General features: G+C 45.1%; 1 protein-coding gene across 1 annotated transcript in view; it reads left to right on the top strand.

Moving 5' to 3' along the window:
• Positions 1–8,751, top strand: part of UNE5 (thioredoxin family protein) — a 41,544-nt gene extending 32,793 nt beyond the window's left edge. Inside the window, exons 10-11 of the mRNA XM_086504975.1 lie at positions 8,137–8,236; positions 8,352–8,751. Of these exons, the coding sequence (XP_086361101.1) occupies positions 8,137–8,236; positions 8,352–8,432 (181 nt within the window). The 3' untranslated portion in view covers positions 8,433–8,751. The remainder of the gene's footprint in view (positions 1–8,136; positions 8,237–8,351) is intronic.
• Positions 8,752–13,870: the final 5,119 nt, after the last annotated feature.

Genomic DNA, 13,870 nt, shown 5'->3' with positions numbered 1-13,870 from the left:
ATTCCTTGACTTCCTCTTTAAGTTGCATCAAACGTGTTGTTTGCATCTCAAGTGTTCTCTTGAGATTCTCATTCTCAACCACAAGTACCCTTAGTGTGCCATTCTCCATTGCAAGTGCTCGTAAGTCTTCGCCTTGTTTGTTTACGGTCTCTTGCAATGATACCAAGTACGCCATGATCATGGTTTCCGATGTCGTTGGTTGGGTGGTTGTGGACCTTGTTGAAGAAGAAGAACCCTTGCGAGTGCCGGAAGACATTGTATGTAAAATAGGAGATCAGAATCAATTTTGTTGAACCTGTTCACTTCGGAAATGCTGCTACAGAAACGCCTTCCATAACTCTGAAAATTTCTGTCTTTACATCAATACGTAGAGGACTTCGTGCTCTTCGATTGAGGCTATAGATCACCCAAATCGGAGTTCGGATGAAGAAGTTATGATCAAAAGAGTGGACTGCTGTCTATTAGGTCAAAAAACGACTGCGTTTTTAGAGAGAGAGAGAGAGAGAGAGAGAGAGAGAGAGAGAGAGAGAGAGAGAGAGAGAGAGATGAAATGAAATGAAATGTTATATTAACGTCTTCAGAAGGCGAGAGAGAGAGAGAGAGAGAGAGAGAGAGAGAGAGAGAGAGAGAGAGAGAGAGAGAGAGAGAGAGAGAGAGAGAGATGAAATGAAATGAAATGTTATATTAACGTCTCCAGAAGGAGAGAGAGAGAGAGAGAGAGAGAGAGAGAGAGAGAGAGAGAGAGAGAGAGAGAGAGAGAGAGAGAGAGAGAGAGAGAGAGAGAGAGAGAGAAAGAAAGAAAGAAAGATTTTTAACGTCTATGTCAGGCCGAAATCGGCCTATGAGACAAATCAAATGTACATGGCGTGTATGTCATCCGTCTATCGGAAAGACAAATGAAACAAAACTGATACAAAACTGAACTGAATGTAGGTAGTGGAGTATCTGAGGAGGGATGGAGCTCTATCTCTAGGGGTATATGCATGTCTATATCCTCAAGGCAGTACAATCATGAGAATGCATCAAGCTATCTAGCTCCATCTTGTACTAATGGGGGGATGTAAGATGTGGTACATGGGCGGGTCTGGTGCCAAGGCTACCCGGATGAAAGCTGTCGGGTCGGCCCTCATCTGAGCCACTCGCTCCTCAGTGGCACGGCGCTCCCGGGCTCGGATCTCCTCGATCTGTCGGTGGTGGGAGCTCGCGTCCCTGTAGCCTGTGACTCGTGGTCGTCGTCTAGCTCGGCTCACCTCCGCCTGTGGGAGTGTCACTCCCCTCTGAGTGTCTGGTGAGGGAGGGGCGGCAATCCTCTGAAAGAAGTCTGTGAGCTGCAACTGTCTCCCCTCTGTCTGTGTAGCTGTGTGTGGCTGTAGTAGTGTGTCTCGATGGCTCTGTATCTCTAGTAAGAAACGTCCGAGCTGTCTCTGATCTCGAAAGTCCATGATCTCTCGGAGAGTGGGCTGTCCTCTGAATCTGGCCTCATACCTGCCTCTGATCTCAGTGTATGCTCTGCATCTACATACAAAGTGCTCCTCACTCTCCACCTCCTCTGTGCAGGCTCTGCAGACTCGCTCCTCCCTGGGAACACCAGTATGTCTCCCGATCTCAATCTCTAACCTGTGTGAAGCCACTCTCAGCTGACCAATCGCCACCCGTGAGCTATGTGGCATATATGTGTCCATGTAGCGTAGTCTCTGTATGAACCCCCCAGACAATATGGTGAGAAACTGGTCTCTGTAATCTGACATCCTCGTCCCCAAGCCAGGTGACTCCCAGACTCTCCTAGTGTATAGCTGCCACAGATCCTGTCTCAGTACCAAGTTCCTCTCACTGCGAGAGAGGTGAACATATGGTGAGTGGGGGTCGTACTGGAATGGTGGTAGGCTCTCCATGTCAAGACCGTGTCCCTCAAACCATGCTCTGACCTGTGAGTACCATGCTCTCTCATGCCCACTCTCTGATAGCTGTATAGCTGTCTCAAATGCTCTACGAGTAAGTCTGTCAGGAGGTAGCTCTCTCATCCTCTGGATGAAGCAAACTGTTTGGAATAGTGCCTCTACAACCATAGGTGGTGTGGCGAGCTCGACTCTAATAATGTCATGTGGCACTGTCTTCTTGTTGCGGAGCAAGCGTGAGATCATACATACCTGTGGCCTCTCAAGCTGTGTCCACTGGTCAGTTGTCAATCCTGGTGCCCATACTGCCGCCGAGTACATCAAGGCCGGGGTGACTAAGGTGTCGAAAAGCCACCCCTTCGTGCGGGGCTCCTGAAAGTGTGCCCGGTGGCATCTCCGCTCTAGCATGGCCAGAGCTGCATATCCTCGGGTGAGCCTGTTAGCAGCAGCCTGCCTCATAGTGAAGGGTCCTGGTAGGTTGGTGAATGTGATGCCAAGGTAGACATAGGAGGTGACTACATCAACCTGTCCTCCTGCTGCTGTGAAGGTGGCAGCGCTCCTCACTGCACTGGATGTGTGAAATGAAATGAAATGTTATATTAACGTCTTCAGAAGGCCAGAATGACCTATGAGACCAGACCAGAAAGTTACAATGTGGTGGATCTGATACAAAGTCAGAGTAACAAAAATGACAAAATAAAATGTCAGAATAAAATGCTATGGAATCTGAAACAGCTATGTGTGATCTAAGCAGATAGGTGGGATAGCTAAATCACAGATCACAAAAGATCCAGCTAGGTGGGATAGCTAAATCACAGATCACAAAAGATCCAGCATCGGTCGCTGGCGGATCTCATCAATCTCCTCCATGGTTTGACCGGGCGTTGTGCATGCTAGGCCAAAGTGATCCGAATCCTCTGATGCAACCTCCGTCGATGCTGTGTGGTCCTCCGTAGTCGTGGGCGTCCAGATCTTCCTAGCTCAGTCGCTCGGTCGATCAGTGTGCCTCCAGTGTGAGGCGGCGAGCTCTCCTGTGGTAGCAGCTCCTCCGGGTGTCCAGTATCTGCTCTAAAGAAGTCTGTGATCCGTCTCTGAGATTGGTTGATCTCTCCTCTCATCAGGCTTTCTCAATGTCTGTGCAGCTCGAGCAAAAACAAACCCAAGCATCTCTGATCCTCGTACCGCATGACTCTGGAGAATGGTCCGAAGCCCTCTCTGAACAAGCAGTGGAAGCGGCCGCGTATCTCGTAGTAGACGGGGCAGCGGCATGTGTAGTGCAACTCTGTCTCAGGCTCCAGGTCACATAGGAGACATGTCCTGGCCTCTGTTGGTACTCTGCTGTATCTCCCAGTCTCGATCCGCAGCTGGTGTGAAGATGTGCGTATCTGGCCAATAGCACATCGTATCCCATGAGACAAGTGGGTGTCCATGTATCTAGGTCTCGTCACAAAACCGTCCTCCGTAAGCTGGAGAAGATGCTCTCTGTAGAAAGCCATCTTCGTGCCCAGCTCCTGTGCTGGCTATATCCATGTCCTCCTGATGTCTAGCTGAGTCAGGTCCTGGCGGATGAGCATGGTAATCTCGGACTGTGTGAGAGTCAGAGAGGGTGCATCCAGTGAGTACTGGAAGGGTGGCAATCTGTCTATGCTGAACCCATGCACTTGTAACCATGATGTCATCTCCCCATACCAGCATGCTGTATCTCCCTGCATGACTAACTGTCGAGAGGACTCAAGTGCAGGGCGGGCATATCTGTTTCTGGGAAGTTCCCAGATGCGGTGTATGAAGGAGATGGATCTGGTGAGCGCCTCAACCACTAGTGGGGGGGCAGCTAGCTCTGCTCGTATAATGGCACGTGGTACTGAAGCCTTGGCTCTAATGAGCCGTGAGATCATAGAGACTAGTGGCTTCTCCATGTCCCCCCATCCATCAGTGCGACCTGTCCTCCCATGATGGTCCAATGAAGGTCCCCAAATCTCAGCTCCATAGAGCAATGCAGAAGCCACCAGGGTGTCAAAGAGCTAGAGCTTCGTCCGAGGCTCCTGAAACTGAACATGTGAACACATCCTCTCCAATCTACCCAATGCTGCATGGGCTCTGGTTAATCTAGTCTCTGCTGCTCTTCTCAATGAAAATGCTGGTCCACTAAAAACCACTCCAAGGTAGGTGTAAGCATCTGTATACTCCACCGTCTCCTGGTTGTACGTGAATGCGGGTGCTGACCTCCTAATCCACTGCGGGGTCGTATTAAATACCATGATCTTGGTTTTACCAAGGTTGACAGACAAACCACTCTCATGGGCAAAGCTATGCAAATCATCCAAGTGACGTTGCATCCCCTCTGGAGAGTTGGAGATTGACACAATATCATCAGCATATAACAATAGTGGGATCCATGTTCCTGCCAGTTGTGCACCTTTATCACCATCACTCTCAATGTAGTCAGAAACCTCATCCACATACATACCAAACAGAGTAGGAGAGAGCGGGCAATCCTGCTTCACCCCAATAGTGAAGTGAACCGCTGTAGATAGGCCCTCTGAGGTGCGTACATGCCCCACTACTGACCTGTGCAGTGCCATGACTCCCCAAATGAGCTCTGTGGGTACTCCCATCTCTTGTAATCTGCGCATCAATCTAGCTCTGGGTACGGTGTCAAATGCTGTGCGGAAGTTCACAAAGCTGCAATAGATCCGTCTCCCATGTGATCTGCCCTCCTCAATGATGGCTCTGAGTGTCAAGATATGGTCAAGAGTAGAAAAACCTCTCTTGAATCTTGCCTGCCCGGTTGCGCGTATCCCTTTCCTCTCTGCCCATCTACTCAGCTGCTGCTGCTCAAGAATGGATGCGTACAACCGTGCCAATGTGTGTCCGATCATGATAGTGCGATAATTCTCAGGCTCCATAGGGTCTCCTGACTTGAAGATAGGTACAATAATAGGTAGGCTCCAAGTATTAGGCAAGCCCTCACACATGGCACGGTTAAACATAACTGCTAGGAGCTTTGCTAGTAGATCTCTGGCATGCATGAAGTGCTCAACCACTAAACTGTCATGATCATATGCTCTTCCAGTCCTCATCCTGTCAATGGCCTTCCTCACCATCTCAGCGGTGAAAAAAGCACATGTGTGGGGGCATGGATCGGGGGGGTCGGGAAGGGGCGGCTGCCCAGGAACTGTGTATAGAGATGACGCGTACTGGCCCCAAGCCTCTGTGGAGGTAATGGTAGAAGGGGGGGGGGGGGTGTTCATGAAAGAGCCGCCATGCCTCACGTGAGTCCTGACTCAAGAATTGGTATAGATCCTGCTCTAGGCGAGCCAAAAATGCCCTCTTCTTCCGCCGCACTAGTCGTCGGAAGTCAATCTGTGACTGTCTGTGAGTGATGTCCCCAAAAGCACCTCCCTCTGAAGTCTAGCTCTGGTCTCTCGGTATTCCTCGTCATACCAACTGTTCTGGGGCACGCTCTCAAAATGACGTCTTTGCTCAGGCTGTGTGTGTGGGTATGCCTCTGCTGCTGCATCATGTAACGTCTGCGTCAGTATAGTAGTAAGCTCCTCCAAAGGTCGCCCTGGCTCTTCTGTACACAAGGATCTGTAGATCCCATCTATGTATACAGAGTCCGTCTCTTGCGTGAAGGTGTAGCGAGTAGGAGCTGCCACTTGTGGCCTGTGTGCTACACTAAACTCGAAATATATGGTCATCGACACAAGAGCATGGTCCATAATAGGTCCGGGTCCAACTGTGAGGTCCTGGATACTAGAGATGAGACTCGGCTGTGCCATGACATAATCCACTGTGCTAGCTCCATGTCTGTGTGGAAAGCATGTAAAACCCCTTGCAACGGGAAATCTCTGTAGGCCATTCAAGATGACCAATCCATGTGCAGTCCCCATGTCTATCAAGTGTCGTTCATACTCGGTATGCTCCCCATCATGTGATAATCTGGATAGGCCTGTCTCTGCAACATCCAGCTCTCTCAGCATCTCTTCTGAAGTATCATAAAAAATTGTCTGATGATGAGCAGTCCTAGCATTGAAATCCCCTAGAATGATGATGTCACCATCTCTAGAGAACTCCCAGATGTTATCATCCAAAATAGAAAAGGGGGACTGTCCTCTGGGTGGTGCATATACTGACGTACTCGGGGGAAAGTAGCAAATAGCAATGTAAAGGCATCTGCCTGTCTCTGCTCTCAATCTCACCCACATGTACCTAGCTTGCTCATCCTTGCGAGCTATGTGTATCAATGGATGCAACTCCTCCCTGAATAACACTGCCACTCCACCTGAGCCCCGCCCTCTGTGCTCTGATCGTGTCTCTTGTCTACATGCGGTCTCCCATCTGTACCCACTAATGTGAGGCATAGACTGCCCAGGGGCTTGATGTGTCTCAGAGTAGAAGATGATATCTCTCCCACTAAAACTTTCCTCAAAAGCACCCACATCTAGACGCATAGATCCATTACAATTCCAAGTAGCAACTTTGAGTGTGGTCCCATAGGTCTCACACCGTCATGTGGAGCGTGGCTCCAATATCACCACTCTTCCATCTCGGTAAAAAGCAATCTTACCTTTTTCCCTTGCCGCTCTAATCTCTGGCATTACCTCTTGCATATGAGCTATCTGTGAGAGGGTAAGGTCATCCTCGAGGAAGATGCCCGTTTTCTTAATAGTTGGTCTCTTCTTCAAAAAGTAGTCCTTCTTCGCTTCCATGGAGGGAAACGAAGGATGAGTGCTCTTTGTTTCGAGGTTTCCCCCTTGCTCCCATTTTTCTTGTGCCCACTCTCCAAGCTCTTGAGTGCATCGGCTCATGAATCCCCATCAAAGCCATGAGTTCTTTTACCTCTTCGTCCACATTATCTTTGTCTTTAAGACCGCAAATCCTCACATGTAGAGAGCGCACACGCCTTCTTTGCTCCTCTTCAAGTGTCAAGTTAATGATGGTGGGTGTGGACGTGGTTGTTTCCTTGCTTTTCCCTTTCTTGGCAACCTCAATCCACTTCTCGGCCTCATCTGCCTTTTGCCGGGTCTTTGTAATAACGTCCACCCAAGAGGTCGTCATTTCTTTGTGTTGCTCTTCCCCCTCTTTGATGGCTCGCAATTGCTCTTTGATCGTGTTTAGCTCTTCTATTACTGAAGGTTGCAATTCTCCCTCTTCTAGTGTATTTCGTGATCGTGCCTCTGCGAGCTCCCTCCTGAGTGATGCAATCTCTTCGTCTTGGGCCATCAACCGATCTCCCAGTGTAGCTATCTTGCTTTCTTGGGCCAACACTCGTTCGTCGAGCATTTTTATTGTGCGTAGTAAGTTGCGGTTGATCTTGTTAATTGTTTCGGTCATTTCTTCTTTGACTGCATCCTCTAAAGGGTCAAGCTTGTCATTTTGTTTCCGCATGCTTGGACGCCGCAAAAAACGAGAGGGAAATTTGCGATGGTAGTAGGAGACGGCCCTACATGCCCTGCACTATGCATACATGTTCTCCCCACTTTAAGCATACATGGCATACATTTTTGTCTTTCCTGCAATTTTTTACAAATTTTCTACAAATTCCCGCTTTCTGCCATTGCCGATTCTGCAATTTCTGTAAGCTCTGTAAATTCTTGAGATTTTGAAAACTCTGTAAATTTCTGTATTTGCGTGCCGTCACTGTTTTCCTGCAGGGCTTAGAGGGCTGTTTGGAAAAAAGTTGCGTGGCGTGGGAACCTGCACTTGCCCCGGGGGGGGGGGGGGGGGGGGGGGCGACGTTGGAAATTGCTAGGCTTTGGGACGGGCGTGGAAAATGCAGGTTATGCGCAGGGTAAAACGCGAGCGCGATTCAGGTCAAGGCAGCGAGCAGCGCGGGATGCAGGGCAGGGCGAGCAGGGCAGAGGGGTGTGTGTGTGTGTGTGTGCAGTGTGCGCAGGACAGGGGGGGTGAGAGAGAGAGAGAGAGAGAGAGAGAGAGAGCTGTTTAGCCGGAGCTCCAATGGTGAGCTCCTCCAGTTTTTTTCTTTAGACTACTCAAAGAATGAATACACTGTGTGCGTATATGTGATGGGTATGTGTGTATGTCCACACTGAGCAACCGACCACTTAATTTTTAGCCCCAATGCTTTGTGGGTGGTTGGCTTCAATGCAATGCATATGATGACCATTGAATGTTTTTGTAATGAACCCAAAAACAACTATTATATTATATATTCTCTAATGTCTCTGGATTTCCTACAATATCATCATAGCTTTCTAAAGTACTTAATTGTCATCAGCTATGGAAAGTTATATGTTAAGGCCGCTCAAAAAGCTTTGGAGAAAGGAGAAACCTACGCCAAAAAGGAGGTCGAACGACTGGAGCGTCTACTTTCAGGGGTAAGACCAACTCACAACAATCTGATAACACACACACACACACACACACACACACACACACACACATGCGCATCTTTCTAAAAATGAACATTTTTCTTCTCATATAATTTTGCAGCATGTCAGCCCTTTGAAAGCAGATGAGTTGACGTTGAAGAAAAATATACTCTCTCTGTTTGTATCTGCTAAGGATGCGTAATTGACTTGCCATGTGCGCAATTGACATTTTATTTCTATGAGGGGGGGGAAATTCTGTTTTGGAGGCTGCAATTGCAGATTACATTGGGGACGGTGGTATCTTATGAGAGGACTTTAGGGGAACTTCCACGAACTGCGAGCTTCTTTCTTTCCAATCGAAAAGTTGGGAGGATAAAGAGATTTTCAATGTGAATTGTAGCATTATTCCTAATCTGAGGGTGAGTTTTGTAATTCTCTCATTTTTCACAATGATAGACTTTATACCGTGTAATGACTGGTATTAAGGACGTGCCTTGAGCCATAAATTTGTTTACCATTCTCACTGGTTGCAAAGCTGACGGTTGCCAATGTTTGCCGTCATGTTTTAAAATGTTGAAATTTGGAGTGATGGCAGTTTGGAACAAACGTCACATGAATTGTCCATCTTAATTACAGTAAGCTAGATGTGACTGCATCTAATTTAGAGCATGTTCCATTATTATTATGGTTGATGATGACATGGCCTGTGCCTAGAGAGCCAAGTTGAATGGTCAAGTAGGCGTCTACAAGGACATGCCATTCATTCCTATTTTTTGAAGGTTTATACGAGTTCTAACTAGAGAATAATGCTTTTGAGAGTTATACCCATCAAATAGGATGAATAAAATGGTTGTTCCTATCAGCAAGCTTGAAGAACCTTCAAGATAAGGAAACCTTTTGATGGAGATACAGTGATCAAATCACTAAGCAAGAAGGATGTTTGCTTCTTATCAAAATACCTTGAAGGCATAGTTATGCGCCTCTATGGTCTTTAGTTGATGGATTGTGGAAATCACGGAGGACATCTATGCACCATGTACATAGCTTATGTTACTTTTTGTGTGGTTTGTGAGCATGGTTGTCCTTTCAAGGCCTCATTCAAACAATCGAAACTTATGATGTGGACCTATTAATTCTTTGATGTAACCTAGATAGGGGACTTTGTATGGTCTGATTCTTATAATCAATATCTGATGTGTTCTTGTAATAGCATTAAGCATGGGTTCTTAATGTGTTAAAAGTAGTAAGTCACATATTATGAGCTGAAGATTGGAGAGCTCATTATAAGCCCTGTGGTTGTAAGGGCTAAAGAAACTGAGCAAGACTAAATGCAGGTTCATGCAACTTTGATATAGGCAGATTGTAGGAAGTTTTGCGAATTGATATTCAAAATGGTGGCTAGACCAATGTAAGACCACTACTACCACCTTATAGCTAGCCCTCTTAAAAGTCATATTAAACCATTCATGCTCTATCTGTAATTATCGTCCACGATGAGCTTGGACCATGTATGCCTCGCAAACTAGAGACGAAACAAAGTGTCAACGACAAACCGAGTAAGCTGAATTGTATGACATTGTCATACGAATTCATCGTCATACCAATTCAATATTCATGCCTGTCACCTCGTTCTTGATCTCCATGGCTATGTACTAAGATGGTTCGTGCATTTAAATATGCGGCACAGCATAACTCCATTCTTATAATATCTCTGCCACTTTTTTAGTATGTACATTACAAATCTTTCGAGTGCTTCCAATGTATTCTTTATGATCGAAAATATATTAATTGCTGTTTTCAATCAAGGGTATGCTATTTTGGGTAAGCTCTTAGGCACGTCATTGTTGGGTTATAGATTAATATGCCAAAACTTTAGGGAGAGGAGTATCAACAATAAAGTGAATGATATAGTCATACCTTTTAGGAGGATGAGTTACACCCTTGACTGAGAGACCTTTTGTAAAGCGTTCAATTAGTTCATGCACTTGGGGTTTTTCCAAGTGAATAACACATTCTTGAAAGCAAGCACTTTCCTCATCATTAGTTCATTGTTCTCAAATGTACAGTATACCTAAATTGTTATTTACGATCTTGATATATGTTTTGTTTTAGAAAACATATCAAATGAGTTAAATTATATATCAGCACTTAAAAACAATTGATAATCCCAATGTCAAAACTAAGGGTTTTGTAGAGAGCCAATACTACTTTTGACACCATTTCCAATTCCCTCCCATTTACACAAGGTAAAGATTAGCATAGCTCAAGATGCTACAAATCTTATGTCAATGGCCAGGTTGCTCTTGGTTAGACCATTGGTTGCTCTAGCGATGGGGTGTTGTACTTAAGCCTTGGTCTCACTTGGCATTGACCTGAAGAAGCATGGCATGACTGAGAGTGGCAGGGCGTTTGTCTCATGAGTTGGAGAGGAAGCTCTAGTCTTTGACACATCTCCCAAGTAACAAGGCCTCAAACTTGTCTCCTTACTTTTGGGTGAATGGTAATATGCCAACATTAAAGCATGTTATTGCCCTTTCTCTTTTTTCAAGAAATATAAATGCTACTTAAAACTAGTATTATGACAATGGCAACCAAGCATCGACTAGTTCCCTATTGTGGCACCTGACCACCATATAATTAGATAACGAGCTAATCCCTTGCAGCTATTACTCGTTATTTTGTAGCGTGCAATGGGGACTAGTGGATTGTTTTTCGACATTAAGAGCTTGTCCCTCTCTCTCTTTCTCTATCATCTTTTGTTTTGTTTTGTTTTAGGAGTCGGGCATGGGTACCCTTTGTTGTCTATGCAAAACAAAGCAGACGAAGATTTAGACAAATTCAAACGAAAGAGAAAGAGATGACAAAGACTTCAATTGCATCCATACTTCTAGGACAAATACCTGGACTGTGTGAAGACTCATCTCCCCAAGAGGCCAGGCTTATCTAATCTCTTAGAGCAAAGACCTTGAGAGACCCACATTGCTGAAAGTTATGGGCGTGACAACGACCAAGTACCTTAGGTGAGACATTCAGTATCTGCGGGACTTGCCTTAAGCCTTCCCTATGGAGTTTCCTCTGCTACATAGTTTATTGCTTACCGCCCTTAAAAGCCGACGGTTTTCCCAAAGGAAATGCCATACTGCGTCGGCTCACATCTCTCACGTGTGTGCGAATAAGCTTTCTGGTGGTGCACGGCCGGCGACGATTGACACCCCATCCCATAACATTGATCCTGACATGGCATGTCCCCGCACCCTTCCCCGGTGTTTGTGAAGCAAAAGGGTCTGTGTGCGTGTGCCCAAGGCGCCTGCGCCCACGCATGGCTCTCATTATTCACCAATTACAACAAATTAAAGATACCATAACTTGCAGGCAGTGGGCCACCCACATATGAGGATCATGATTCAAAGGCATCGACAGAAAAGATGCCGATTGTACCAACCTTCACAGAAATAGCGGCATTCTGCCAACATATGAAGAGACCGATTTTAACAACATTCAAAGCCATAATGCCATGCTTTCAACGTACCACTTTCATGACTTTCAAGATCATAATGCCATGTCGTTGACATAAGAAGGTCATGCATCAACAAGGTCTCAAGAAATACAAATAATGTATTGTACAAAGTCTCTCTTTATGGGAGAACTTATAATACAAAAGCCTTTTGGAGGGGGGATTGGCTCCAAGTAAGTCCGATCCTCAATTGTTGTCAATTTCTCTAATTGTCTCTTGCTTTTGCAAGTATTTTTCATGCCAAGCTAGGTAGGTATAATGTTTATTTTGCTACCTTCAATCAAGTAATCTCCTTATGTTCATTAAGAATCCTCTCAAGGAAATGCTCACTACTGCTACTTTAATTCCACTACAATCAATGTTATTAGCCATATTCCATTATATTATGGACCTATTTCTACAAAATCCTAAGAGACCCTTAAATAATCTAGCTTCTTGCTTATCTTTTAGGTTTGGACCAATTTTTTTATGGTCTCCACTTCCTTAGGATCTACACAGATTTTCTCAGCAAAGATAATGTGTCCTTTAGATATTCAATCTCCTTTCAAAAGAATAAACTCTTTTTTAGATTTACACAAAAATCGTTATCATGTAGTAGTGCACACATTGTGTTCAAATTCTCTTTATGCTCTTCCTCAGGGTGGTAAAAACTAGAATTTCATCAAACAAAACAGTGACAAAATGAGGATAAGATTCATTCAAAAACCGTGAAAAAGTGGTAGGAGCATTTGCGAGACCAAAAGGAAACACAATAAACTCATAATGTGTGTGGAAATTAATTATTAAAATGTCATTAAGATCCATTCATATCTGGTGATAATCATATTTCGAGATCAATTTTACGATGCACGCCTTAACTTTTCAAGCAAATCATCAGCACAAGAAATTGAATAACAAGCTTCATGCACCAATATTATCCCCCTAATTATCTTGCAAATAGTATGAACTTGTTCCCAATTGCCGCCTCAATCCCAAGACCTCAAACACCTTCAAAGAGAGGGAAGGGAAGAGGAAGAAGATGTAGCATACAAGAAAGAAGTATTTTCCTCACCATAGATTACTCTTAGAGCTTAGCTTAGCATAGTAATATAGATGGTAGAGAAGATGAGCATGCCATTGAAGCTTGACTCTTGGTTGGATTTGCATTCCATAGCCAAGAGGTGTTGGTGTAGGCTCTCTACTTCTCAAGCTTGGAGAAGGAGATGGAGTTCTTGCTCAACACATGAGAGGATGTGTGTGTGTGTGTGCAAAAAAGGAGAGCTTGGTTGACCCCTCTCTCTCCTTACTCTAGCTTGCACTCCATTGGTCCATGCCACATGGCCTGACTAATCAAAGGCTTTGGTTATAACTAGCAATAGAGGCAGCATTTGGACAAGTGTCATTCTTTCCTCCTTTGAGAGAGAGAGCTTAATTAATTATTTAAATGCATCTAAAGTCTCATTGGACCTCCCTAAAGGCATTCAAAATGATTCATGCACACTATGAGGGAAAGATGGCTAGGGGCTTGACATGTGTCCTTTATGCCTCTTGAGTCTTGGTCTTGCCTTGAGTGAGTGTGTGTGTTCTCTCTCTTTACCTACCTTTCGGGCTTGCCCCCTCTTATGTACGGATCATGTTTGAATTGAACACCTCAAGCAACTTGGTCATCAAGCACCTTATTCATTAAACACCTCAAGCACCTTAGTCAGCTCAAGCACTTCAAGCATCTTAGTCAGATCAAGCACTTTAGTCAGCTCAAACACCTCAAGAACAAGCCTAGCTTGCCTAAGGTCTAAAGTACCTAAAGGTCCTATGTCTAAGGACTTTTAGCACTAATCTCAAGCACCTCAAGCACATGCCTAGCTTGCTTAAGGTCTAAAGTACCTAAAGGTCCTAGGTCTAAGGACTTTTAGCACTAACGTTTGGAGGTCTTTAATGAAGCTAACCCTAAGGTCTTTTCAGCTCCATTAACTGCTCATTGCTCTTTGGTAGACCATCTCCTTTTTGGACCCTCAATGAGATGTAGCCTTCTCTCCCTTTGGTCCTGTGTTGAGATTGGACTAAAAGCACATATCTATATTCTAACTCTTGTTCCTATTCATTTTTCCACATTTAATGATTAGTTCAATATGAGAAAATCATTTGCA

This window comes from Adiantum capillus-veneris, chromosome 28 (assembly GCF_014529385.1).
Source record: "Adiantum capillus-veneris isolate H3 chromosome 28, ASM1452938v2, whole genome shotgun sequence".
NCBI classification, from domain to species: domain Eukaryota; kingdom Viridiplantae; phylum Streptophyta; class Polypodiopsida; order Polypodiales; family Pteridaceae; genus Adiantum; species Adiantum capillus-veneris.
Note: the sequence above shows the minus strand (reverse complement) of the source record. Positions and strands in the feature narration are given on the sequence as shown.